The 26,161-nt window shown below is 36.2% G+C and overlaps 2 protein-coding genes across 2 annotated transcripts; one reads left to right on the forward strand and one right to left on the reverse strand.

Moving 5' to 3' along the window:
• Positions 1-316: 316 nt before the first annotated feature.
• On the forward strand, positions 317-13,134 carry LOC103462732 (excitatory amino acid transporter 2-like). Its single transcript, XM_008405697.1, has 11 exons — positions 317-528; positions 3,492-3,631; positions 5,470-5,622; positions 6,255-6,505; positions 6,611-6,719; positions 7,185-7,311; positions 7,405-7,638; positions 8,546-8,740; positions 9,088-9,222; positions 9,618-9,828; positions 10,777-13,134. The coding sequence occupies exons 2-11, from the start codon at positions 3,502-3,504 to the stop codon at positions 10,846-10,848; spliced, it is 1,617 nt and encodes a 538-aa protein (XP_008403919.1). The 5' UTR covers positions 317-528; positions 3,492-3,501; the 3' UTR covers positions 10,849-13,134.
• A 4-nt stretch (positions 13,135-13,138) lies between these two features.
• On the reverse strand, positions 13,139-16,548 carry LOC103462731 (mucin-5AC-like). The gene is made up of 5 exons (XM_008405695.2): positions 16,404-16,548; positions 14,361-15,026; positions 14,210-14,245; positions 14,049-14,127; positions 13,139-13,956 (listed from the first exon to the last, which is right to left on the reverse strand). The coding sequence occupies exons 1-5, from the start codon at positions 16,474-16,476 to the stop codon at positions 13,791-13,793; spliced, it is 1,020 nt and encodes a 339-aa protein (XP_008403917.1). The 5' UTR covers positions 16,477-16,548; the 3' UTR covers positions 13,139-13,790.
• Between the last annotated feature and the right edge of the window lie 9,613 nt (positions 16,549-26,161).

Raw genomic sequence — 26,161 nt, forward strand, 5'->3', positions numbered from 1 at the left:
CAAAACCCCCATTTTTCAAGTTTTAACCTTCTGTACGATCCAAACTTTATGCAGCTTTTTGTTATCACTTATGAGACACACGTTCTGCGTTTGGACAGGCACAAATTGGTGTCAAAGGTCATCTGTGCATTACTAATTTTTAAGCAGATACTCTGGAAAACACAAGAAACTAAACATAATCAAAATAACGACAAAGAAGAAGAAAAAAATGCTACCAAGGCTTTTCAGTTCTTCGCTAATCTTGGCAGGATGACTCCACCCTTCCTGTCTGGGAGCTTTCAGTCACACCTCCACTTAACCACTTTACCTCTGCACACGTCGTTGCAGCTGAAAGGGCAGGCATCTTTGACTTTGATTGTGGATTTACGACAAGTGACCAGCAGATTGTTGTTGCAACTGAGGGGACTAAAATCTTTTTGACGTTTTGCTGATGATTGAGCCATGACTTTGCAAAGGATTCCAAAAGTTGCATTGGTCGTGTGATATCTCCCAACAAGTGCAGACATTGTCCTGAATAACATACATCTGGTAAGTTTTATTATTAAAATAGCAATTGCTGTCTTTGCTTTGCAAATGACAACTAAAGGTTGAGATGAAGGATCATTATCTCTGATGCAACTTTGATTCCATATTACAACCATGTGTACTCATGCAATGATGGTATACGTCAATGTTTTTCATGCAGATATCTTGTCTTTTGCGATGCATTGGTAAATAACATGTTATTCAATCATTGTGTACTGGACAAAGTGCATATATTATTTTGTCTTTGCTCTATACCTCTACCAAATCTGCCCTCCATGCTAATGCTTTGCTTGTGTTTCACAGTAACCCAATTGTTGCTATGCGACAACCATTTAGAAAACAGATACTACATAGCCTACTGATCAACAATTAACATGTTAACTTCTTAATATGAAGAAATGTTATTTTCTACGAATGCAGTGCTTGAAGTCTGTCATGAAGCTTCATGAAGTCTAATTAGCAATGTTCTGCAGATGATGTTACCACCTTGACTTTTCATAGGAAGCCAATTTTCTGTTACATAAGTCAACCACTTGTGAGCTGGAAGAGCTAATTTTATCCTTACTAAATCGCTTAAGTCTCATTACTGCCAGAGCACACTGTATCAGACAGCCTTGATTGACTTGGCAGTTGTCATGTCCTCCCCTTATGCGCTCCCTTTAAGTTTCTTTGTTAAGCAGTAATTCCAAATTATAATCATTTTGCCGTTTTCTGGAACAAACTTCCAGAAAACTGTGAAACAGCTGAAACCCTGAATTCCTTGAAATCTGAATTAAAACCCCATCTGTTTAGAGTTGCTTCTGAACCAGCATAAATGAAGCACTGACCAACATTTTGATGTGTAATGATGGCACTTTACAAAATGTAATGTTTACTGGTTTTCTCAATTATTGGCTGTGGTGACTTCTATGACTTAGTATTTTTGTGTTTTTATGACATAAAGCACTTTAAACTGCTTTAGTGCTGAAATGTGCTATGCAAAAAAACAAACAACTTTTGATTAAGTTGTTTGCAGAAGAGAGTTTTTAGTGAGACACAACAACAGTGGTTTTATTGTAGTTTTTGCTGCTGAAGTTGATGTTGACGGTGTCATTGAGGTCAAGGTGGTTCAAGTGACCGCAGGGATTCACTGTTGCATAACTGTGTACGTCTGTGTTCTCTAGGAGATTTAAAGGCTCCTCAGGGRAGTTGATCTTTAGTCAAAGAGGCTTTAGTTGAGACCACAACAAACCTTAGCTATGTGTTGCTTTAAGGACAAAATGAGGGTCAGAGCGYTGGGGAAGTACAYGTTAGGATGGATGAGCTTGYTAAGTGCAATTAGCATCCAGAATTTAATTTTCAGCATTCTGAATAGACTGTAGAATACTTTAGTGCGCTAAGACCTGCAAAAGACCTTTCAATAACAGTCTGGTAACACAAAATATCCTGGAGCCAGTTATTTATTCACATCTTTATACATCTTTCATGATTAATTGTATATCTTCAGTACATACAATTTTCCAAATTTGCATTAATCATCATGCAAAGCTGATTAAACAAAGGCAAAGATAACATAGCCCTGGGCAAGGATATCTGTGAAACTAAGCATTCTGTTTATTCAAATTGAAACATCAAASAAATTATTTTGAAAGACAAATTATTAGTAACTTCTTTTCTGATTTAATTCAGTTGTATTAAGTTTATTTATTCAGTGCCAATTAAAAAGAAACATAATTTCCAGGCACTTCACGTGGCAAAATGGTGACCTTCATTCCCTGTCATTAAGAGTCAGATTCAGTCCCCATTTAATTCATATAAATTCAGCACATTCAAACAAAGTCCATATGCAGTCATTGCATACACCTTCATTCAATMTTATACAGTCAAATTCAGGGAACCATTGAATACTAAATGGTAAAAACATATCCAACGAGACCTAAACAACTGCATTGTTGACTTTGCAGAGATTTGACCTCCTGACTAAGCATGTGGCAAGTGAGGAAAGAGATAACAAGAAGAAATCAGGCTCAGTATGATGGGATGTCAGCTGAGACTGGCTGTGAGGACCAGAAGAAAAAGAGAATATGTAGCGTAAATGGCAGCTAGCTTCTGTTTGTGGCTTCATCTAACAGGAAAGAAACAGTTCAACACAGAAACACAGGACTAGGCCTTCCTCCAACAGGGGGACATTAATAACAATAATTGCAAATGGCACAGAAACAGAGGGAATTATAATTATTTCATTTTATTTTTGAGAATAACAGTTACTATATTTGATAGCATTCCTGAAACTTTTAACGAGTTTTCCCACATTAATGAAACAAATGGTAAGAAGTTAAATTAATTCAGTTGTGTTTAGTATTTTTAACACTTATTCAATTATAAAATAGAGGAAAATTTAATCTAACAATTTTGCATTGGCATTGGCTCTGTCATTATCTTCTATAACCTGAAAAGAAATAATAACAATCGAATAACACTACACAAGTGTTGTTAGTGTTGCTATGATTATTTAGAAGAGGACCAGAAAGTAGAACTCAAAAAGCTCTTTATGAATCTACTGAGAAAAATAAAAAAGTAGTGCCAATGGCAAACAAAASGACTGAACAGCTACTAAGCAGAACAAAGCAGCAGAAACTAAGACAAAGCAAATATGAAGTCAACAACAACCATAAGAAAAGAATAAAGAAAAACATAGAGCACAAATACTGGAGAGAGTGTCGGCTATAGTGGCTTGAACTGATTAACAAGAGACAGAACAGTTGGTAACAAGGCATTTAGAGACAAGATCAGGGACTCTAGAGACAACTTTAAGTTTAAAGGACAACTGAGAATYTAAACTCACATATGGATAAGAAAAAAGGAGCCAAATCTCAATGAATACAAGATTAAACCAAGAAGATGTTTCCTGAAACTGAACCAAAACCCGCAGAACAATTAAAACTATCTCTCCTAAACACCAACTCTTCTGTCTATGTATTTTTCAGTGCCATCAAAATGCAGAAGCAAGTGGAGGTCAGGATGAGCGAGAGCCACATAGACCCAATCGTGGAGACTCCCGAGAATCCATGCAGCAATATCTGTGAAAAGATAATGAAGAACATGGTTCTCACTCTCACAATCCTGGGTAAGTCCATTGTCCCCCTACTTCCATAAGTCTACACACAGTCCATTTATCTTCAATTCTCATATATCCTGTTCAGGGACACACAGGGGCTGGAAGCATATTTCAAACAATAGAYTGGTTTGACATGAAGTGGGTCACCAAAAAACGGGACTGGAGCAAGTGGATGGATTAAAAAGCTCCAGTGAAGATTGAGTGTTCCCTGCAGGCTTCAGAGTCTGCAGAGGATCAGTCTGTGCCGTCTTTTATTTATTTTATTCCTGTAAATGATACGGAAGCAAACAAAAGTGCATTGGTGTTTGTGTTTATTTGATCTACAAATATTCAAAGAGAACTGAACTGTCCTGCTCATGCAGGCCATTATTTCAGTTTGCAGCAGTGTATGGATTTGGTGCCCWGATGGGATTTTGACTTGGTGTTTCTTAAATTGGGACATTCAGATCATGAAATAACTGTCAAAAACATGTCTGACTCACTGGGTGTGCACCATTTGTCCATCAGCAAGAAAACTGGTGCACAGTTTGGSCGTGGTTTGCGCCAGATGCCCCCGTTTAAACCCACCGAAGAGAAAAGTTGACTCCCACTTCAACCATCTAAAGTGGGAGTCTCTATTACGTCTGAGCTCTGATGTGTTCACAGTGTGTGGGTGGATTTTTCTCTGATGTTCTATTCTTCAAAAAACCTAACAGGTTTTTTTTAGAGCATCAAAAAAATATCTGAAATAATGAATAAAGTGAATGAATCAATGGGATGACTGCAGGCTGTGCATGAGAGAATCCTGGTAGTTTAACTTTTATTATTTCATGTTTAGGTTATCGTGAATATGTCATAATAAAACACAGTCCCTCTGAGAGGTCACTTCTGATCTCGCCCAGCCAGTAGACGTATTTTTCTCACCGTTTAAAAGCAAAACTCCTCCCACACCGCCATGCCAAGGGATCTGCTTGACTATTAGGGAACGTACCTTCCTAATCTGATTCGAACTTCTTAGCAAAGGTTTTGATTCAGTTCATCCTCCTCGAACATATTTTTGTGTGTTGTTTTGAAGAAGCGTCTGAAAAAAAGAGAAAAGCTCCATCAACTTTCATGATGGGAAAAATTAAAATCAATTACGAGAAAGTCTGTCGTCCAGAACCAAAATCCAATMGCAGCTATTTCACATTGTGCTCATCGTCTACCATAAAAAGCCACTGGCAGTATCAGGTGATAGCCAAGTGTTTCCCATCATGCCTACATGTGCAATCAGTGGAGAGCAACTGCTGCACCTGGCTTCAACAATTGCAGCAGCTGCTGCTGCCTGTCTTTGGGCTCTGAGAGGAACTCGGAACATCAGAGAGAAATCCACCCACGCAGTGTGAACACACTGGAGCGCAAATATGAGAGAGTTCAACCTTTTGCATGTTGGAATCTCTTGTAAAAGAAAGCAYGTTTCAGAGTTTTCTGGAGCTTATTACATTGAAATACACTGATTAATGGCCACCCTTTTCATACCATTACTTGCAGTAATTCTTATTTATGTAGATTTCAGTGCAGGGTAGGTAGAGGAAGATAAATTAGATTAGTCACTGATTGACTTAAGAGATCTTCTAAATCGTTGCTCTTTGTTTATTACAAAAGCACGGCAATCACAATGTCTGTGGAAGGCAAATATCTTGAAACTGCAACTATTATGCTGATTGTTAAAATAAATAGTAAATGTGAATAATATGAGATTCTGTTTGCAGAAAGGGTGTTGACATATTTCCTCTGAACATGTGTTTGCATAAGAGTTCAAATATTTTATTCCAGCCCATAAAGTCACCAGGCTTTATCTTTAATATGTTTCTTTCTCTCTTTTACAGGTGTGTTTCTTGGTTCCATTGCTGGAATGCTTCTACGGCACATATCCCCCCTCCCTCCTGACGTTATAATGATCATTGCCTTCCCTGGGGAGATCTTAATGAGGATGCTAAAAATGCTTATTTTGCCTCTTGTTGTTTCCAGTTTGGTCACAGGTGGGTGAGATTCGGTGTCTGTGCGGCATGAAATGTTCTGCTGAATTTGCAAACAAGTGTCCTGAAATGAGGTCACACTGTACTTGCTGTAACCTGGGAGCTGGATTGCAACAGGGAAAAAGAGAGAGTCTGTGTCATTTTTTAATTTTTAAAATTTGTGTTTGTTTGGCAAACTAAAATGTTCTTCCAAAGATATATATTTTTTTCTGTCTTAAGGAACTTATGAGCAATGTGTATGTTTCACAGCTGGTATTGTTTCCCCTCAGTTTGAAGCTGCTTGTGTCTTTGAAACAGTCACAAGACAAAACCTGAACTGTAAAATGATTTAATTTGCAACATTAAACATAGCTCAGGGTATTGTTCTTGATGCTGTCTCTTCTATTATGATTTATGGCAGACAAAGTTCACATTGTAATTTTTTGTTTCCATTGTCTTGCATGGYRCTTTATAAATAAACCAGGATTTGATTAGATATAAAAGTTGTAACCTTGGAAAAACAGGAACGCTGAAAAACATTTTCCAAGTATAAACTTTTCAACAAATATTTCTTTAATGTTAAAAAAAAATTCAAGAAAACAACATTTCCTGGAATTATTTTTTTTTCTGAACTTTTTTTATTTTCTTTCCAACAGGACTTGCGGGTTTGGATGCCAAATCCAGTGGTCGTTTAGGCTCCAGAGCGATGGTGTACTACATGTCAACAACAGTAATTGCAGCCGTCCTTGGAGTAATCTTGGTGTTGGTCATCCATCCAGGGAATCCCAAACTGAGAGCTAATCTAGGACAGGGAAAAAAGAACGATGATGTATCCAGCGTTGATGCTTTCTTCGATCTCATTCGAAATCTTTTCCCTGAGAATCTGGTCCAGGCCTGTTTCCAGCAGGTAGGAGTCACACAAAGAATGTTCTCTCACCATGTAACGTGATGTGTCAGCTGCTCCCACTTATTTCTTTTTTTTGCCTGTTTTTAAAATGTCTTTCTTGTCCAGATCCAGACAGTAACCACCAAAGTACCAGTGCCAACCAACAGGACGAGAGCACCTCCACAGTTCACAGTTAAGAGGTCACTTCAGTTCAAGAGTGGGATGAATGTCCTCGGTAGGTGCAAATTCAAAAAACCCACATTATGTCTGAAATAGGCTGACAGTGCTCTTAAAGAAAAATAAAACATTTTTCATTTAAATTTTTAGTTATTTAAGCAAAGAAAAAAAGCCGCTTTTTTAATTCAAATATTTGTAATGTGTTTTATTTCTGTGTGTAAGCTCATAGCTAAAGAAGGTTTGTAAGTGCATACCAGAGAAAAACCTTCAGTCTTTTCATCACCAGTTGTTTAGATCATCTCTTTACATTTCTACATGACCTGTTCATCCTCAATTTAAAGAGATATGAGTCTAATTAGGAGGTATGAATCAAACATAATGAACAAGAGCTTYGTAGATTGAAATCCAAACCCTTCCCAGACTGACGGTTAAACTCATTATGATGAATAATGCAAGAGATAAAATGTGTTAAAAACAATCTTTCATTCTAGCAAAATTAACATCACTATTATTCTGCATACAGGGCTGATTGGATTCTTTGTGGCTTTTGGAGTTATAATGGGGAAAATGGGAGAGAAGGCCAAGCTGATGTTGGAGTTTTTCAACGTTCTGAATGAAATCGTTATGAAGCTTGTGAGCGCAATTATGTGGTGAGTGCAGGTTTTCTCCATTATTGCCTTTTGTGCATTCATTCTGGAAAGAAGGGAAACTGCTTAACAATGTTACATTATATCTCTTTTCAGGTATTCTCCTGTTGGTATCGCCTGCCTTATCTGYGGAAAAATAATCTCCATTGCTGACTTGGAGATGGTTGCGAGGCAGCTTGGGATGTACATGGTGACTGTGATAGTGGGCCTAATCATCCATGGAGGCATTTTCCTTCCGCTAATATATTTTGTGATAGTAAAACAGAATCCCTTCACCTTCTTTATGGGAATATTTCAAGCCTGGGTCACAGCACTCGGAACGGCTTCTAGGTAAAATAGACTTTTATATATTTTTTTATGTTCTATAGTTTGAACTCCCTATCAATGTTATAATATTGCACAGCAATTATACAGTAATCTATAACAGTAATCTATGTATATAAGAAGAAATCAATATGGCTCTTTTCAGCAGAATACAAAATTTCTGACCTATTGCTTCTGTAAAATTGCATCTAATTAGGKTTTTTAGCATGCCTTATTTTACATAGCAGTATCATAAACTTTTACCTACATAAATTCAACTTTGCTTCTAATTGTTTAGGAATGTAAAGCATTGTATTCCCTCTTGATGTGAGCTTAAGTTTCTAACCACCCACTCTTTGCCAAATATACAAAAAACAGTTGATTCTAAACAAGCTATTGTACTTTTTCTTTGGTAAATTTAATATCAAGGTTTAAACTGTGATTTTTATGCATTATAACAGTATAGACTGAGATTTTATCAGMATTAACAGATASTATGACCKGTTTAGAGAGACAACAAACCACATTTTGGTGTTAGTTTTTGATTTCAGGCTTTTTCGTCAAACTCTTACTTTCAGAAACTGATTTTAGCAGAATCCAATTACTCTTTTAAGAAATACRGTACATGAACATCTAATAACAACCTGTCAGGAATAAATCATTATTTACAGCAGAAACATAGATCAAGTCACTGTAAAATAAAACAGTAATTTCAGTTGAATTATACAATTTTATGTGGCCATCTAGATAATTTCACATATTTTTTGTAATGGCTCACTGTTCTTTATTTATGTCCAGACCTGAAAGTAATAATAATTACTGAGAGTCTAGAAGAGTTGTTATTGTTTTAATATTTAGCTATAAATGAAAGTGGAGTATAAAACCTAAATATCACKGTCGTCATGGAGAATGTTTTTGTCTTTTGATTCACCAGCGCTGGTACCTTGCCTGTCACATTCCGGTGCTTAGAGGAAAACCTGGGCATCGACAAGAGGGTCACTCGCTTTGTCCTTCCCGTGGGGGCCACCATTAACATGGATGGTACGGCGCTCTACGAGGCAGTGGCGGCCATCTTTATCGCTCAAATGAATGGGATTGAGCTGGACTGGGGCCAGATAGTCACTGTGAGGTGAGAATGTGGCTAGAGATAAATGTTACAACTGCACTGTATTACTCTATTTTCCTTGAGTTTTTAAAATTATCAAATCATAAGTACCATTCATCATATTTTAATTTATTCTTTACTAGGCTTAAAATGTTCTCAAATAATTTAAAACAGTTGATTTGATCAACTGAACCTTTAATTATTCAAGGACCTGTTTATTTATTTATTTATCCCTTGAATGTCCAGATTTTAGTTGTGAATCTGTTATTTATGGTATTTCTACTGCATTTGCATTCAATACTTGCAATGAAAAATKAAAACATTCATCCTTTGGCCTCACCTGCTAAGAGATGTATTTGTCTCCTGTCTAGCATGACAGCCACCTTGGCCAGTGTTGGAGCTGCCAGTATTCCCAGTGCAGGACTTGTGACCATGCTTCTGATTCTCACAGCAGTGGGGCTCCCCACTCAGGACATAAGCCTCCTGGTCGCTGTTGACTGGCTGCTGTGAGTTGTACACAAACACTACTTCCGTTATTGAAAACTGAAGGGCTGAAGACCATACTAGCATTAGATTCTAAAACTTATGATTTTAGAAGCAATGGAAAGAGTTGGGTAATAGAAAATCAMATCTATTACCCAATTGATATAAAAAACAGGTTTTTTATAATAATTTAATGATGATATTTAATGTTTATGACATCAAAACTTCATAAAAAAGACATGAAGAGAATAGAGAAAACCAACTGAAGATCTCATAATAAATGTTCAATATTTAGAACCAAGTAACACAATTTTAGAGGTTTGAACCATATTTATCTAAAAGAACAATACCAATGTTTGTAGTTTGTTGTGATAATTTGCTCATATATTTTTTCTCTCCATCATTCATCAACATGCAGCGATCGTTTCCGCACCTCCGTTAACGTGGTCGGGGACTCCTACGGTGCCGGAATCGTTTACCACCTTTCAAAAGACGAACTAGACATGTATGATGCCCAGCAGACCCGGATGGATGACTTTGAGATGGCAAAGACACAGTCTTTTTATGAAAACAACACCAACCAGAATATGTATGCTCACCACAACTCAATCCTGATAGACGACTGCAAGGTACATTTCACATTAACGGACATAGAGACTTGTATGTAGAGAAGCCCCTCAGCTTTGTGTTTGTCCTATTGGTGTGCTTGTTTCTCTSTCTTTTTTTATTATTGATCCCTGTATGTGTCTTTGGTCATAGCACTTGTGATATTTTCATTTATGAAAATATATTTATAAGTGGTGAAACTCTAAAATAAATATGTCCATATTTATTTGTTCACCCATAAATGGAACGAAAAAGCAGTTTTTGTGATACCCGGTTCAGCAAAAGCAAAGTCTGTACTTTTATCCTCTTGGGTTTTATTAATCAAGAAGTCACATAAATACTAAAAAAATATTTTTTAAACTTTAACAACACTGTGTTTTCTTGTGAATGCTTACCTTTTACTTTTATTTTATTTTATTTTATTTTGTGGTGTAATTTTTGTATTTGCTTTGTCTAATTGGACATGTATTTATGGCAACCCTAACCAAATTACATTCGTCAATCAACAGACATTTTTAAATTCTTTTGCAGCCAGTGGTGTGCACAAAGACTGCTGATTCACCATATGTCATCGCTAGCGATGCATTACATTCATAAATGCCTCTCAGACTTATTTTTGTAGTTCTGTTTGTGTACAAACAGCAGATTTTGTTGACATTTCACTGCCTGTGTTTTACTATCAGTATTGTAATTCGGTTGGGGAGAGAATCCATAAGATACATGACCAAGTTTGGAGAACTGTTTTGGTGTTCTCAGTTAGAGGAACATGTAAACAGAACCTCTGTATCATTCCATTTGTTTGTGGTATGGCGTATTTGACTCTTATGGGGGGATTTGTAAACTAAAGTCTGTCAACCGGACAATGCTTTGAATGTAATGAAGGAATGGCTTCTCTTCCCACAACCACTGAGTATTTGTTAATGATGGTGCCTTGGCCCAAATAGTTAGCTGTTCTTGATAATTGCTTGCAGGTCAAAAACGGCAAAAATGGCAACACTCCAGAGTTCACTATTGTTGAGGAGGATCCGTGGAATTTCAAGTAATGCAGATTCAGGACTTTAGCCTGAATTTGACCAGCTGTAACTTTCTGAGGACACTAATTTAATAAAAATAAACAAACAAACAAATAAAAAAAAGCATATATGTTTTGTGCAAGGACACAGAGATGACACAGAATGGAAACTATTCTGCAAGAACTAACTGCTGTCAAGTCAACGAAGAGTTCTCCTTCTGTCCTGGGTAACCGCTGGAGGACGCTGTGCTTTTGCATCATAAAATATGATTTTATGTCTGGAAGTTTATGCATGCACATAAACTGGAATGAACTTTTCTGCTTCAAGCAATTCTTCGGATGAGTCAAAAAGTTGGCTGACGACACTCAGGACCTTACTCAGGGTTGCTGCATTCTTCCTTTCTTGTCAAGACAATCGATTTCTTTATTGTTGTGTTTAAGCATTTGCTCCATGGACAAAAAGGACAAAGACATGAACATGTTGGAGAAATTGCCTTGGCAGTCAAGATCGTAACAACGAATCAGAATGGAGTAAGAAATTTGTTGGTGAAATGCGAGCTTTGTCATTAAATATTTGACATTCACAAATGTGTAACTTTCATTGCCGTTTGATTTATCCAAAGGTTAAAAAGAACATAACCAAAGTGAAGCCCTGCTTCTGCTGGCATTAACTTAAAGTACAGGGCTGTTAAGCATTGCATTACCTCTGACTGTTTGATTTATGGGATTATACCTACAGACACGTGGTCAAGTCTAAGAAGTGAAGCTTAAGACTTAAGACAGGGAGTGGCTTCTAAAAGCGGCAACAAACAGAACAGAATGTGTTGCAGAGAGGAAATCGGTTACTGTGTTTGTTTATTTATTTATTTCTACTTTATGTGTCTGTTCTTTCGTATGAACCAATGAGTGTCCGTTTGCCTGTGACCTGGGAAGGAAGTTTGATTATTTCCATGCATTTTGGGGCTGAAAAGAGCAAAGATGAAAAGAAGAAAGAAAGCTAGTGGTTCAACAAGAGAAAACAAAGAAAAAATGATTTCCTCTGAAAATCTAAGTAGGACATAGTTTTGTGTGTTTTATTACAAACTGTTCTTTTTTCTGTGCTATATAACAACCTTGCCTTGAAGATGTCACATTCAGAGTGTGATCACTTTGACTAAAATATTTCTGGACTGACGTTGCTAAGCTTTTTAGTGGACTTTAGTTCACCGGATACATTTGCAGAGAAAATACAGCATTTGAGGATGGCTGGGCCTTCTCGCAAGATTGTATTAGATTTTGTAGATTTTTCACATCAGATTTGCATATAAATAACAAGCTTGTAATTGGATCTAGACTTAATTATCTATGGTCACATCTGTTTAGCAAGTGCACACTAAATTCTGCCTCCAGCACTTTCATGAATCCAGCACTGTAACAACAAGGTCACTGAATGTTGTTTTCACATGTTTTTGAGTATCACAGGATAAGAAACTCTAATTGATCCCAGCAAACAAATGGATTATTTTTTTTATAAGCAGCAGCTTATATATCCTTGTTTTTAAAGTGCCTGCTTGCACTTTGTGTATATATTCACTTTTAGAGATATACAAATCAAATGTATAGACTTGACTTTTTTTGTCATAAGTGTTTTTGCTATCCTAAATATTTCTAAAAAAAGACTATTCTTATTAACAGTGTTAAGCAATAATAGAGCAATGCTATATCTGTACTTATTTATTGGCCTAATAGACTTTTTGATGGGCTGTGAAAGAGTAAGATAAAGACGTACTAAAACTATTTCACTTTTTTTTCTTTTTTAAAAAAGAGCACATTTTATGACTGATCCCATGAAGACTGTATTTTTAGGTTCTGATTCTGCTGAGGAGGCTGTGAGTGTGTGTTCAACTTGATGTTGGCAGCTACATTATGCCTACATGAATAAAACCATCAAGCCCTCTGATTTMTATGGCTTTGTCACCTTGAAAGACTAACTGTGCATAATTTTATTTATATTTTTTAAATCAGCTATATGTGAAATGCATCAAAGTTCATTTTTCAATGGTTTTCTGATTTGAAATATACATTATTAGTGAGTTGGACTCATTTTGTTTTTGTTTACTTTTATCATGTAAAATGTCAGGTACGTTATATATATTTTCAATTTTATTCAGTGCATATATTGAAGAATAAATAACATTTTCCCTGTTCATAACATTGGCTGACTACATGCAAACAGAACTGAATGGACTTGTACTGAAGGATTGGTCCAGAAAATAGTATGCGTAAATCTTTTAATACATGTGTGTGTATATTAAATAAAAACACAGATAAATATTTACCGATGTGTTTCTGTTGTGTTTATTTCCTGTTTGACGTGGGATGCAATGAATATTCGGCAAGTGCATTTCACAACCTTTGAAGTGCTGTGTGGGAGAAGGAAGAGCAGCGGAGTTATCAGGCTGAGCCCTGTTCAGCGCTCTCAGCTTGCAAAATGAAGATGGGAAAGCAGCAGAGCAGTTTCACATAAGTTAGAACTCACAATACATTATTCAATAAGATTACTATCAAGGCTCTCTGATAATATTAAAACAAACACACATTTTAAAAAATAAAAATTGTAAGAAAGTAAAAAATGAGGATAAAATAATATACATTGTAAAATCTTTTCTTGTTGAAATGAAATAAAATATATTTGTGCACCACTCAAACGGTTGTCTATTTTACAAGTAATAAAAAAAAGATGATTATGGCAATAAATATCTCAGGCATTTTTTTTTTTTACCATTTCAAGTACAGGTCTCGTTAAAGCTTTTGAAAGGCATCATTAAAAAAGAAAAAAAAAAGAAAAGCATCATTTTGACTGCCAGATAAAGCCCAGAATTAATTCTGATTAACAGTCAGGTTTTGTTCCTCAGTTCAAATTTTAGATCCTTTAAGAAACAGTCTTATGATTAACAGGTGAGTCTGCATAGGGTCGGTCTCTCAAACTCAGTCTTATGAGTGATGATCAGCAAGATCGTCCAGTGGAATAACCGTGTACTCAGTTTCCATTCCATTCTCTTTGGGTTCCTCTTTGTGCAGGAAAGTCTGCATCTCCTGCTCCCTCTTCTGGTTCGAAGCATTCGTTTTTTTCTCAGATATCTGCTCTGGACCATTCCATCTACACATGAAGAAGTCAACAAAAATTTAGTTCAGCACTTACAGAGTGTAGAAGTAGAAATAGTGATTGGTATTCTGACAATTAGGTCTTACTTGTCTCTGGTAGCAATGGCAGCGCAAAGAGCTATAAGTGCAGCCAGTGCAACTAGAAATGCAAGGATGATGATCCAATCTGTACAAATGAGGAAATTGGTTATTTTAATGGAATTAATGAGCCACAAATAGATAATATTAATAACTATTCCTAAACTTACCAGGTGTGCTGTGTCCTTTGTGAATGCCTTCATCTTCTGTTGGTAGATAAGAAACAGAACAACTCAGAATTAAACATTMTCTAGGACAGTACAATATTGTTCTATCAAATGTTTATTTATGTATAATCATAATTATTTACTGAATATTTACCATGGGGGTGATGAACTTGTTTTGTTGAAACTCCATCGGTAGAGACCTCCTCTTGATTTGWTCCCAATCCTCTGTTAAAGCTTCTGAGTAGTGGCCCYTGAGAATCTTCAATGRATGGTGATTGCACAGACTCCATTGTGGAGGTAGGGGTCAATGCAGCTGAAACACTCGGAGATGTTGTYGTGGYACCTAAACTGAAAASTGAACTGTCATCATTATCACCTGCTAGGAAATCTGTGCTTGTCTGTGGAATYRATGTAGATAGCTTGGATGATTCTGTTGTAGGGGATTCTGTGAAGCCACTTYCTYCGACTGTGGTTTCAAAGGTCACTTGTGGAGATGGAGAAATAGTTCTAGTGATTKCAGGTGTTTCGGTTGTTGGTGAAGTAGTTRTCCCCAAGAAACCACTGCCCTCACTTGCGTCAGCAAAGAATGTYTGCACGTTGGTTGTGGTCATTTCATGTGATTCAGTCATAGAAGCAGGGTAGAAACCGCTGCCCTCTGGTAAGATTTCCAAAGATGGCTGCTGGGATGCCTGAACTGTTGTATTTATTTTGGGTGGCTCAGTTGTGAATGAGGGGCCAGCAAAATGTTCAACAAGGAACCCATCAGTCATGGCCTCTTCCAGAACGTCCTCCTCTGGCCTKGCAGGRATCTGGGTCATAGCTAGAACAAAGAGAAAAGTCTATGGATAAACTGTTATATTTACAAACTGGTCCTGACATGAGTGGAAAGGAAAGTTACGAAGCTCTTTTATGTATTACAACAGAACCATGAACCATGGATTCTTGTGTTAGCTTGTTTTGCACTCCTCTGTGACATGAGGTGTGGTGAGAACTCTAATAATTAACCTGGGTGACTAATATTTGGGTAACAAAAGAGACCAGTGCTTTGACAATGCATCATTCTCAAAATGTGACACACCTGTTTCGTCAGAGCAATGACTAATGAAGTTGCTTCCCGTTTAMTAGGAATGGATAATTGTTGAAGATGATGCAGTCRGACAAATTATGGAGCAAGCTCACTGGTAAGCATGCTGATGTTTKTTTTGGCCTTACAAATGTAAATTTGTGAATTATCATTGATTTAGTTGCACTTAAAGGATCTAATGTTTTTAGAAGTTAGAAGTTTGTTTCTCATTTAAATCGATTTCTCTGTTTTAGTTGCAAAAGTGACATTTCAATTTGTGTTTGATCATTTCTTATTCTTGCAACATTTCAGATATTTTTTTTGTCAACAGACATTGTGTCACCATACGCTGACTCATGATCACTGATGGTGAGGAGTCAGAACTCACATTCATGACATTTTTATTTATTTTGTTTGTTCTTGCTGTTGCTCATTTTTACATATCTAAAAGGTTGACGGATTATTTTACATMATTTTTTATCAACAAATTGATGGTAAAATTTAAAAGAAATTGCATTAACACTTTTAGATRTTAGATAATACCTATAGTAATGCTGAAAAGGTAGGAAACTCTCTTTCCATCACTGAAAACAATAACTGGTGTGTTACATTAAAAAATAAATGAAAGTTAARGGCCTTAGCTTTAAATCATGTTCTTTCTCCTTTTTGCTCGGTCATGTTCAGATAAGGTGTATCCCCCCTCTGAGATTAGCTGTTGCCCAAACTGGTGTAACAACTATTTGCTGATATTTGGTTTCACAGTAATCAAGATCAACACATAAATGCACCTCCTGGAGCAGCTCACAATTTTTTTTTACAAAGCCCTCTGTGTGTTTTCTGGGGGTGGCGTTGAGATTTGAGCAGCAGCTAAGAAATATGACTCGTGCAGGAGTGAGAGCTAAAATACACAGAGAGTTCAGGCTACATGCTGAGTCACAGTGTAAAGTTAAAAGACTACATACTATAGAATAAAACATTTAGATTTTGTTTGGCATACTAAAGTATGTTCAGAATTAAGTGACAATCTCTTAAAGCTATTTTTTTTTTACTTCTCAATTAATTGTTACAATTATATCATCAAATATATTCTATTGATTTGAAAATGAAATATTATAGAAAAAATATATATCTTACAGTCAATAGGTGWGGAGTGGATCACGGCAAGAAGACCAAGTAAAACCGCTGGAAGAAGATTCCTCATTTTCATAAAAGCAGTGGTGCCCAGAGCTAAAGTCAACAATTWGCAAGCTTGAACTTTGGAAGTGTGAATCTGAAGCGGGTGAATCACGTCTCTGCCTTTATATACTAGCAGCAGGTATCGCGTCAGAGATAATGGTAACAGACAAGCACTCAGGAAGGTAGACACACCTGCTCAGGAAAGTTCCTCCTCCACTCACTTTCTCACGCTTTCGGCTTCCTCCTTAGGTAGAGAATGACAAAATGCACGTRAAAGGAAATTCCATTCTCTTGGCAGTTTCCTTAGGGTTATACAGCGTTAAAGAATATGCAAAGAAACACCACAAAACRTGTGAGGCTTTGTCAACTTGACATTAACCAATAAATCATTACTGTTTAAACTTTACCTTTAATAACATAAAGTTACCAAATTTTTAAAGTGCAATCAGTAATATTTTTATAACAAATTTATATCAGTAATCAGTAACAAAGACATTTTGAATAATGTCAACTTTGTTTTAAAAGTGTCATAATTTACCGAATGACGCTTTATGACAACAGTCATAAATATTCATGAAGGCTTATTCATGTTTATGACAGGTGTCATGTCAGTCTTATTCACCCCCATTCAAATAAAGTGTTACCAAAAAGTTATATAATACACTTATGTTCTGGACTCAAAACAGGTTAAACACCTGGACTGTCTTTAAACAATAGTGTCACAGACAAAAAACAACAACAAAAAACTGAAATTACACAAAGGACAAAAAGGAACAGGAACTAACACATACAGAACATACAAAAGGCGGTCACATAATATYGGAGTTGGAAAATACATGTACGCATAGAAAGGGAGTTTGCTGCGACGATACAAGCAGCAGCCAACTTCAAGGTTTCTGCCTGTSCACTCTTCTCCAGTAAATCAGCTTTTGTGAGCAAGCTTATCTYTTCTTCCAAATTTTCTTTCTTATGTAATGGAAAAACCCATTACATAATTTGGCAAACAAGAATTTAATCTTACAATAAAAACTGTTTATGCTAAAATCATGATGCATGTTGTCTTTGTTGTCACTGTCGAAACTGGCCRAAAGATTCAGCTGCAAGTTAGGGTTGACATAAGAAAATATATAAGTATATATACGAAAATATATAAGAAAATGATAWGTACTCCACTTCATATAGCATTTTAATTAGGGTATGGGAAACACATAGGAACGACACTTGAAACTGTGTGAAACTGGTTTAACATTTATTTATTTATTATCTATTTACTGGAAAACATACTGGAAACTGTTCAAGTCTTCAGCACATCATAAATTATGTTAAATTGTGAGACACATCAAACAACACACCCATCTCATTGCACTGTCTTATTCCATCTTCTGTCCTTCTCATGTCAAGAAAGACAGGAACTTAATTCCCCCCCTTTTCCCTTGCCTTTGCCTGTAACCCTTTAAAGCTGTGATTTTTGACTTAGCTTGAAAAGTTTTGCCACAAACTCAGCTCTTTATCATCCCCCTGCAGGTTGTGTGTATTGTATACTACATAATGGCTGTTGTGATACGCTTGCACTTGACAAAACTGAAGCGTCACAGAAGAGCTGCAGCTCCAGGCTATCTGGCTCATACATGAAGTTGCGACATGCGTCATGAATTACTCAGCATGAGTGGGTGAGTGCTTGTCCAAGCTTGTATTCCACACCCAGCACAGGCTCTGCTTTCTGCCACCGGAAAGAATGGAATTTTACAGCATATTAGCTGTGATGCACAACATAATGAATAGGTTCAGGCACAACACTCGCCTTTACATGGGTGTAATGGTGAGTTTTCTGTGGCTAGACTCTGCTGTGATTCTCAGTCAGGCTCATTTCAGGGTTGTCTAGTCGGTATGTGATACAAGGTAGATTTCAAATTACGTCACACAGGAAGAATAAGTTCTATGATGTAAAGCATGAGGAAATAGACTGATGTTATGTTYAACACAGTCGCTTATTGAATTCTTTTGTTTTAGCTTTGTTCCGCATTTAAATGTTTTAGAATGATATGTTATAAAGAACAAAAAACAAACAAACATGGAAGTAATTACCTTCTGTTAAATCATGAATTACCTTTGATTAACCGGTTTTTACTTGTGTATATGTATTAATCAATTTTGTTTTGTAGGTTGCTGTGCACTGCTGACTTCTGCCCATGAGGTCCCCCTTGAAAATGAGATCTGGATCTCAATGGGGTTTGCCTGGTTAAATAAAGGAAATAAAAAAAAATAAATAAAAAAAATTGTGACAGCTGAGTTCAGTTTCACTACCCATACGCAGGCCTGCTTTCTGCCAGACCATTAGAATCAAGCGGTTGATTAAACTGAACTTGTGATACAATAAGAAGTGAGATAAAATATGTGAACACATTATGCCCTGATYTGATGGCATTCATGAACAGATGAGAAACTAAGTCACTGTCGCAYTTATCAGACTAGAAGGACTCAAGTACTCATTAGGTTCGGTGAATAGTTACATTTTCTTGTAGCCCCAAGATGGTGCAGCTAACTTTTCACCATTAARACATGAAATTATTATTTATAAAATAGAAATAACTTCCTATTTCCACAACATAGTGAATATTTTGTGGATTAAATAGGTTTATTTCATGATTTTATTTCTTTGTTGATGATCTACAATATTAAAGCTAAAAGATGTCACTGTGACAGATAAACTGACCAGATAAACTGACCACTCCAATACTTAAACAAGTACAGTGTGTAGAAATGTGAGAATTTTAAGAATTTAAAACATCAGAACGTTGATCCGTTTGAGATGTAACCGCAAGACCCAAACTTCAAAGGTTCATCTGAGATGGGTGAAATGGTAATGGCGCAATCCTTTTTCTAGAGACTTCAGATGTTTGGACTTGAAGCAGTATTTAATTTTGCCTGAATAGTTTTTTTTCAGTTTTCAAAAGCAGACTTGGTTATGAAGCAGCAAACACATAGCCCCCAGGGTTATGAGGTTTTTCATTAAAAATTCATTATATTTAAGCGATGGAAAGCAAAAAGCCAGTTTCTCAAAAGCAGTGTCTGTCCACAAGCACATTTGGCCAAGCATCTTATTTTTAAGGGTCTACATTTTAGCATACACATCATTTTCTCATGTGAATTCTTCAAGTCATTATCATAAAGTTTCAGACTGAATGTAGAAGATAAGAAGAAAAAAGTTCCTTTTCCCATTCTTGTAAAATGAATTATATGAATTGATAAACACTTGCAGGAACCCTTCAAGGGCATGTCCAATGGCCTTTCCAAGCCAATTAGCAGCTGTCCTCCCTCATCCTCTGCTTCACCGTTATCTCATGTTCCATGGAAGCTAACATTGTTCCAATGTCCAAAATCCCGAGGCAACTGAGCCCAGTGACCTGTGAACAGCAGCACTCAAATGTGCTGCCACTGTGGAAAAGAGGGAGAAACATTAGGGGTCCAGTGTGTCAGTGACCTGCATTAAAAATCAGAGGCAGCATGCAAATCCTGGCTCACTGTAAACATTTCTGAAAAATAAGAGCTTGTAATAACTGTTTTACATATAAGGTTATACAAAAAAAAAATACTTGAATGTTTCACCTCTGTGCTTTCAAAAAGTTTAATCCATTAGTTCTGCAGCTACAGGAGAGTGGGAGGAAAGGGAACGAGTGTAAACAGAAACCACAAAATAAAATACAGCACTTTATTAGATCCACGTCCTTCCATTTCACTCAGTTGTGTCAGCTGCTGGATGCAATTTTAACTTGCCAAATCATCCCGCGCTGCCTGGCAGCAAAGAAAATGATCTGTTTACATGGGAGGCAAATGACAGGGATTACCCTTAATGATTTATGCTGGCAACCATATGGTGTGTCTTGACTATGTTTAAAATATCACTGCCTCTTCCTAATTCTCCCAGATGGTGAAAAGCTGAGTGTGAATGCTAAATCGGAGGGAATCCAGCTGACTGCATCAAGCGCTRCCTTTACAGCAATTTCTCTTTCTGGACAAACATGCTGTGTGTTTCATCTATAAAAACCGACCGTAAATAATGGCCACAATAGTTGGCCACCCTCCAGGAAGGTGCCACCGTTAAGGAGAATAAACAGGCCGAGTGAGACTTCTCTGAGCAGAAAAAATAAACAGAGAGAAAACAAACAATCAAAGGTAATGGATGTGATAGCTGTAGATGATGCATAAAAGGTGTGAGGCTTAGAAGTAGAAGAACCTTCTATAAACCCGAGAAATTTCTCCTGAAGAGCAAATATCATGTCATTGTGGCTTCTAGTGTTATAACAATAAATGTCACAAAACACTGTAATAAAATTTTAAGTCTTTATTACTCATCCTTGGCAATGAAAATGACATGCAGTTTCTGGAGTGTAGATGGAAACCAGACTACCCACTCATGCAGAGGGAAAAACATGAACTTTATGCAGAAAGTTCCTGGTTGAGAGGTGAAACCAGAAACTTCCTGTTGCAAAGCAGTAGTGCGAGCAGCTGCAAAGCCTTCACATCAGTCTTCAGCACCAACTTTTGTAATCTTTAACCATGTATCCCCTTCAAGAGATATTAGTGACTGGCTACACTAAGTGAGAATCACATACCAAGGTTGTGATAAACTTTTCTTTTTTATTAGTCTTCATATTGTCGATTTTATAAATCTGTCCCTTCAAATTGATTTCTAAGTCATCATGTTGGAATGGTTTATTTTTAGTGATTTTGTTCTGACTCATTCATTCAAAATCTAATAAATATAGGTTTGGTGAGCTCTTAAGATCTCTATAGCTATAAGAAATTCATGAGAACACCAAATGCTGAATATTACAATTTAAAAGGTATGGCTTTTACCCTGCCAGTGCTTATTAAGGTCCAGATGAGTAACGTCCAGTCTAACAGCCCAAGTTCTAGTATTTTGCACATCCACGTGCTCTTAGAATATTGACAGAAAATAAACTGTGTTTTATAAAAAAGAAATGTCTGTTATTAGTACCACATAAACAATAAAATGTAGACTCAAGGGAAAAAAATGCTCCTCTTGTTGATGGCAAACACTGATCAGACGACATTGTCTAGAATAAATCAAACTAGGAGAGATGCAGTGTGAACAGGTGAATGAATGATTGCAGTGTGAAAAAGATTAGAGATCTCTGATTAGATAAAGTCCTAAACAAGTGCAGGTTATTCTACCTCTTATCATGCTGCAGCTGAGTTTTGTTTTAAATGTGTTGTTTCTTCAAGAAGTGGCCACTATCAGTTCTACTGAACTCAGAGGTTTCAGAAAACACTTTTTGTAACAAGCTGACTTAAAAGCCAATGAGGAAAAGAAAACTTGGTTTCAGTAACATTTTCCTCTTAATAATGAAATAATCATTTGCTTTTTTTTAATCTTTGCCTGAATTTAAAATTAGTTTGGTGACTTGGAACATGCTAAAACAGAAGAAATTCAATAAGACAGCATTTATTATTTTTAAAGATTTTTACTGACAGCAATCAGGCAGAAAATGGGCAGAGAAAGGGAGGTGGGGGCGACATGCAGCACAGATCGAAAGGTTAGGAAGTGAATCCCAGATGGCTGTGCCAGGCACTTATAGCCTCGTTATATGGGGCGCCAGCTCCACCACTACACCACAGGCTGCCAGAGAGGGCAAATACTTCTGCACAGTACTCGAGCTTTCCCGCAGCGTGAAGGATCACTGCTAAATCTGTGCAATGTTTTATTACAATTACCATGTTTCAGAAATCATATTCAAGCAACAAAAATCATGGTGAAATGAGTTTCGCTTTAAAATAATACCTGATTTGACTCCTGCTGAGAGTAGAGCTTGATTAATTCTGGCAACGCCTCTATGTTTCACTGAAGGAAGTGTCAGCTTTTGCTCACAAGCATTTGCAGTTGATTAGTTTCAATAAATCAAAAATGCCACATCTGAAGAAACATGTAAAGATAATCTTAATGCAGAATCTAGACCTTCTTTGTGAAAGGAAAGCAAGTTGAGATTGATAAAGCACGATACTTTGTTCAATTCAATAGAGCTCAATGAGAGCAAGACTGATGTAACTCTGGGCTTCAGGAATAGTCAGGGTTTAAGTAAGGCAAACGCGCAGCATACAGTCTTTTTTTTTCTTTTTTTAACCATGTGTTATGGCTCCAAAGGTAGCTTGCAGACATTGCTCTGTAGATAAAATGACAGCTCTATTAGAGAAGGTTTATCTTTGAAAAGTCAAAGATGAAGGAGCATTGACAGTGGAAAAAAGAACTAGAGTAAGTTGTCTTTCTCGCTATTCATATATACCTGATGTAATAACTTAAAACAACTTAAAACCAAAAAGAACAAGCTCAAAGGCCTTTAAAGTTGGTGCTTCACCACCTCAAATTCCCACACTGTCACACACAGATATCCAGACTTTTGTCTGATATGTGTGATGTTTTCTTTAAAAAATATATTATAGCATTTTTTTTTGCATCTTTTGTTGTTTTTTGTTAACAACTTTATATATGTATACCATTTCTGAGTCAATCAACGTTTTCCTCATTTTGATGTTTTTTTTTAAGTCTTATCTTTGTGTGGACATTTTTCCTACAACAATATTCCTACATTCGAGTTCTTCCGTGTCATGACATTTTCCAAACTTGTTATGCATTGCTTGTAGTTATGGTCAAGTCTGAAATCTCTTCCTCATATGCTCCAGATGCATGGGTGTCTGTAGAACTTGTTCTACACGATTTCCCTTGAATCACCTGATTTTCCATGGAAAACAAGTTATATGTAGCTGAAAAATTGTGCATCTACAATTTCCTTGTTCCTGCTTAAGTTTGAAGTATCTTTCCGATGTATCCTAGTCCATGATGACAGATATGATGAGATATGCATTTTCTTTTCTTGTGGTCTAGTTATTCAGTGCTTTGTCTTTGGTCTCTTCAAAGTATTTACATGTAGACTATTATTAATTTCATTTTACTCCACACAAAATGTAGAAACATCAGTCATTGTGAACTGTATGAAACCTATCTAATCATCATTTGCTACCAAAACACAAAAAAGACCAACATTCATGTCACTGATGCTACTGGGTAAAATCTTGACTCTTATTTTGCCAACAGCCTGACCTTATTTGACTTCTGTCAGAAAAAAAAAATATTGCTGAGACAGTTCTCGCTGCTTGTAACAATGTTTTTTGGAGCTCTTATTTCTACAGGGAGCCACAGTTGGAGTCTTGCCATCAGGAAACAAAGTAAACAGTAAGAGGAGTGCCTGATCAGAGCAACACTTTAGCCAGTTAAGAAAGAGGTCCAACAGTTAACATGTCAAGGCAAGTGTGAATGAAAGAAACCTGTTCAAATGTTAAATAAAAAGAGGTTTGCTTTTGGTTGCTGAACATATAAAACATGCCTGTATTTACTTGAAAGATGTCTGTGTGACTTCAATAGTGATTTCAGAAAATACAGTTGACACCAGATATTTACATACATTGAATAAAAAGAGACATGCACATTTTTTTCTCACTGACTGAAGGTAAATCAAACTAAACATTTCCTGTTTTAGGTCAGTTACAATTACCACAATTATTTCTACTTGCTTTATGCCAGAAATAGTCAACAATAACATTTTGTAGTGATTTCTTTGTAGCTTTCTACAAATTCAGAAGTTGACACAGATTTGTTTAGAATCACGGATAACTGTTTTTTAAACTGTATGACTTGTTTCAAACCTTTTGAATTTACTTCCACAAGCTTCTCACACTAGTGTTTCTGTCCCCATTATTCCATCTATTTTATGGAAATAACAGCCCCAAATTATCATAATACAAGCATCCCTGTTTTTCCTCCAAAAGTATTGATGATCATTATTGCGAAACAGTTCCACTTTAATTTCATCAGTCTACAGAATATGTCTCAAAAAATGAGACATATCCTGAAAGCAGCGTGTTCCAGGTGTGGCCCTTAATACATCCACAGGTGTGCCTCCATTTGTCTCAGATAATCTATCAGAAATTCCCAAAGCCATGTCATCATCATCTGGGCTTTCTCTCATTGTGTAAAGAGACAGTAATCAAACTTCTGCTTTTGAAGTCATTAATAAATAAATACATGACATTCCTTCTTTTATTATTATGGCATTTTGCAAATAGAAAATATTTTGGAAACTGTAACTGACATTGAGAAAAAAAAAGTGCCTGCATCTTTTTATTCGGTGTATATCTGGTATAAACTGGAAAAAAAAGACAAAAAAAACCCCAGCTATGTTATGACGTTGTAAAAAGGACAAAGTCTTGAAAACCTAAACAAACCAGGAAGTCAATGATCCTCTTGTTCTGAAACCAATACTCTGCTTTGTGTACAATAAAGCCTTCTCTGAGCTCCCTTAAGCTCCCCCTTAGCTGCTTGTTCAGTTCCTTTGTGGTGTCTACTTTAATTATCAAAAGCAAATCTCTCTGAACACTTCTTAAATATATTTCCTAACTCTCATTAAAARCAAGCACTTTTTTCAATCAGTAACTCTAAAAAAGGGAAGACTTGTTTAAGACCTCAAAGTCTTAACAGAAATATTTACATCATGTCTTTGAAAAGAGTTTATTTGATCATTTTTCTTTCTTTTCGTGAGATGCTGACTGAAATGTGACAGTACTTTTTTCCAAAAACCTTCAGATTTAGTTTGTCTCAGACAACATCAATTGTTCAAACATCTCATTTTAATGATTTATAAGAATTCCAAGTTAGTTTTTAAAATACAGATGTAAATATTTAAGCCGTCAGGTTAAATGAGTTGTGTCCAAGGCGAGAACAAAAACTGTTCACTTTTGACTGCTGCAGCGATGATAAACAGTATTTCTATCATGCTCAGTATGTGCGTGACTCAGTAAAAGAAAACAACAAAAAAAAGTAATCTGAAACTGACAAAAGCTTGCCTGTTCTAAGGCATTGAATTACCTGTATATATCTGTCTTTGACACAATGATTTCTGTATTCAATAGATTAGTGAGCTCTTAGATGTCTGTTGTCTTAACTAAAGTTACATGCTGTATTTAAACTGCTTTTAAATGTGCCTTGACATTTATCTTTGAAGTGCCAATAAAACACTTGAATGACACAGATTGAAAGCATATAATTGTAACTATAACACATGTGCCAAGAAAACTGTGTAAAAAAAAAATCATGGTCTTTTCAATCCAGAAAAAAACATGGTGGAGTGCTTCATTAGACCATATTGTTCTGTGCCAAACCACTTTTTTTGTGGTTTGGCACAAAAAGGTGCCAAACCACCCCTGGCAATCTGCTATTTACCATCAGATTTGTTTTTCAAATAGCAAAAAAGATAAATAATACATGTAGATAGGTTATTATGTTCATTTAATTGCAACCTTTTGTCTGTCCTGACTGTGTTTTCTATAACCTAGATGCATAAACATAAAGCAGGGTAGGGGCCAACACTATTCTTAACTGTATTAGATGTAAATTAAGGTAAATTAACAATATTCTGATACATAATCTTGCAAAAAGTATTTTTACCCCTTCAGCTTTTCATATTTGTCATGTTACAATCACAAGCATCGCAGTATTTTTACTCTTTTATTTGTTTTTACTTTATGTGATGAGCCAACACAAAGTAGTGCATGTTTATGAAGTGTTTAGTTTTACAACTACAATTAAAAACAATGCATGTTTTGAAGTGCATATCCATCCCCCTTTGATAATCCTAAATAAAATG

The sequence above is a fragment of the Poecilia reticulata genome, linkage group LG3, assembly GCF_000633615.1.
Source record: "Poecilia reticulata strain Guanapo linkage group LG3, Guppy_female_1.0+MT, whole genome shotgun sequence".
NCBI classification, from domain to species: domain Eukaryota; kingdom Metazoa; phylum Chordata; class Actinopteri; order Cyprinodontiformes; family Poeciliidae; genus Poecilia; species Poecilia reticulata.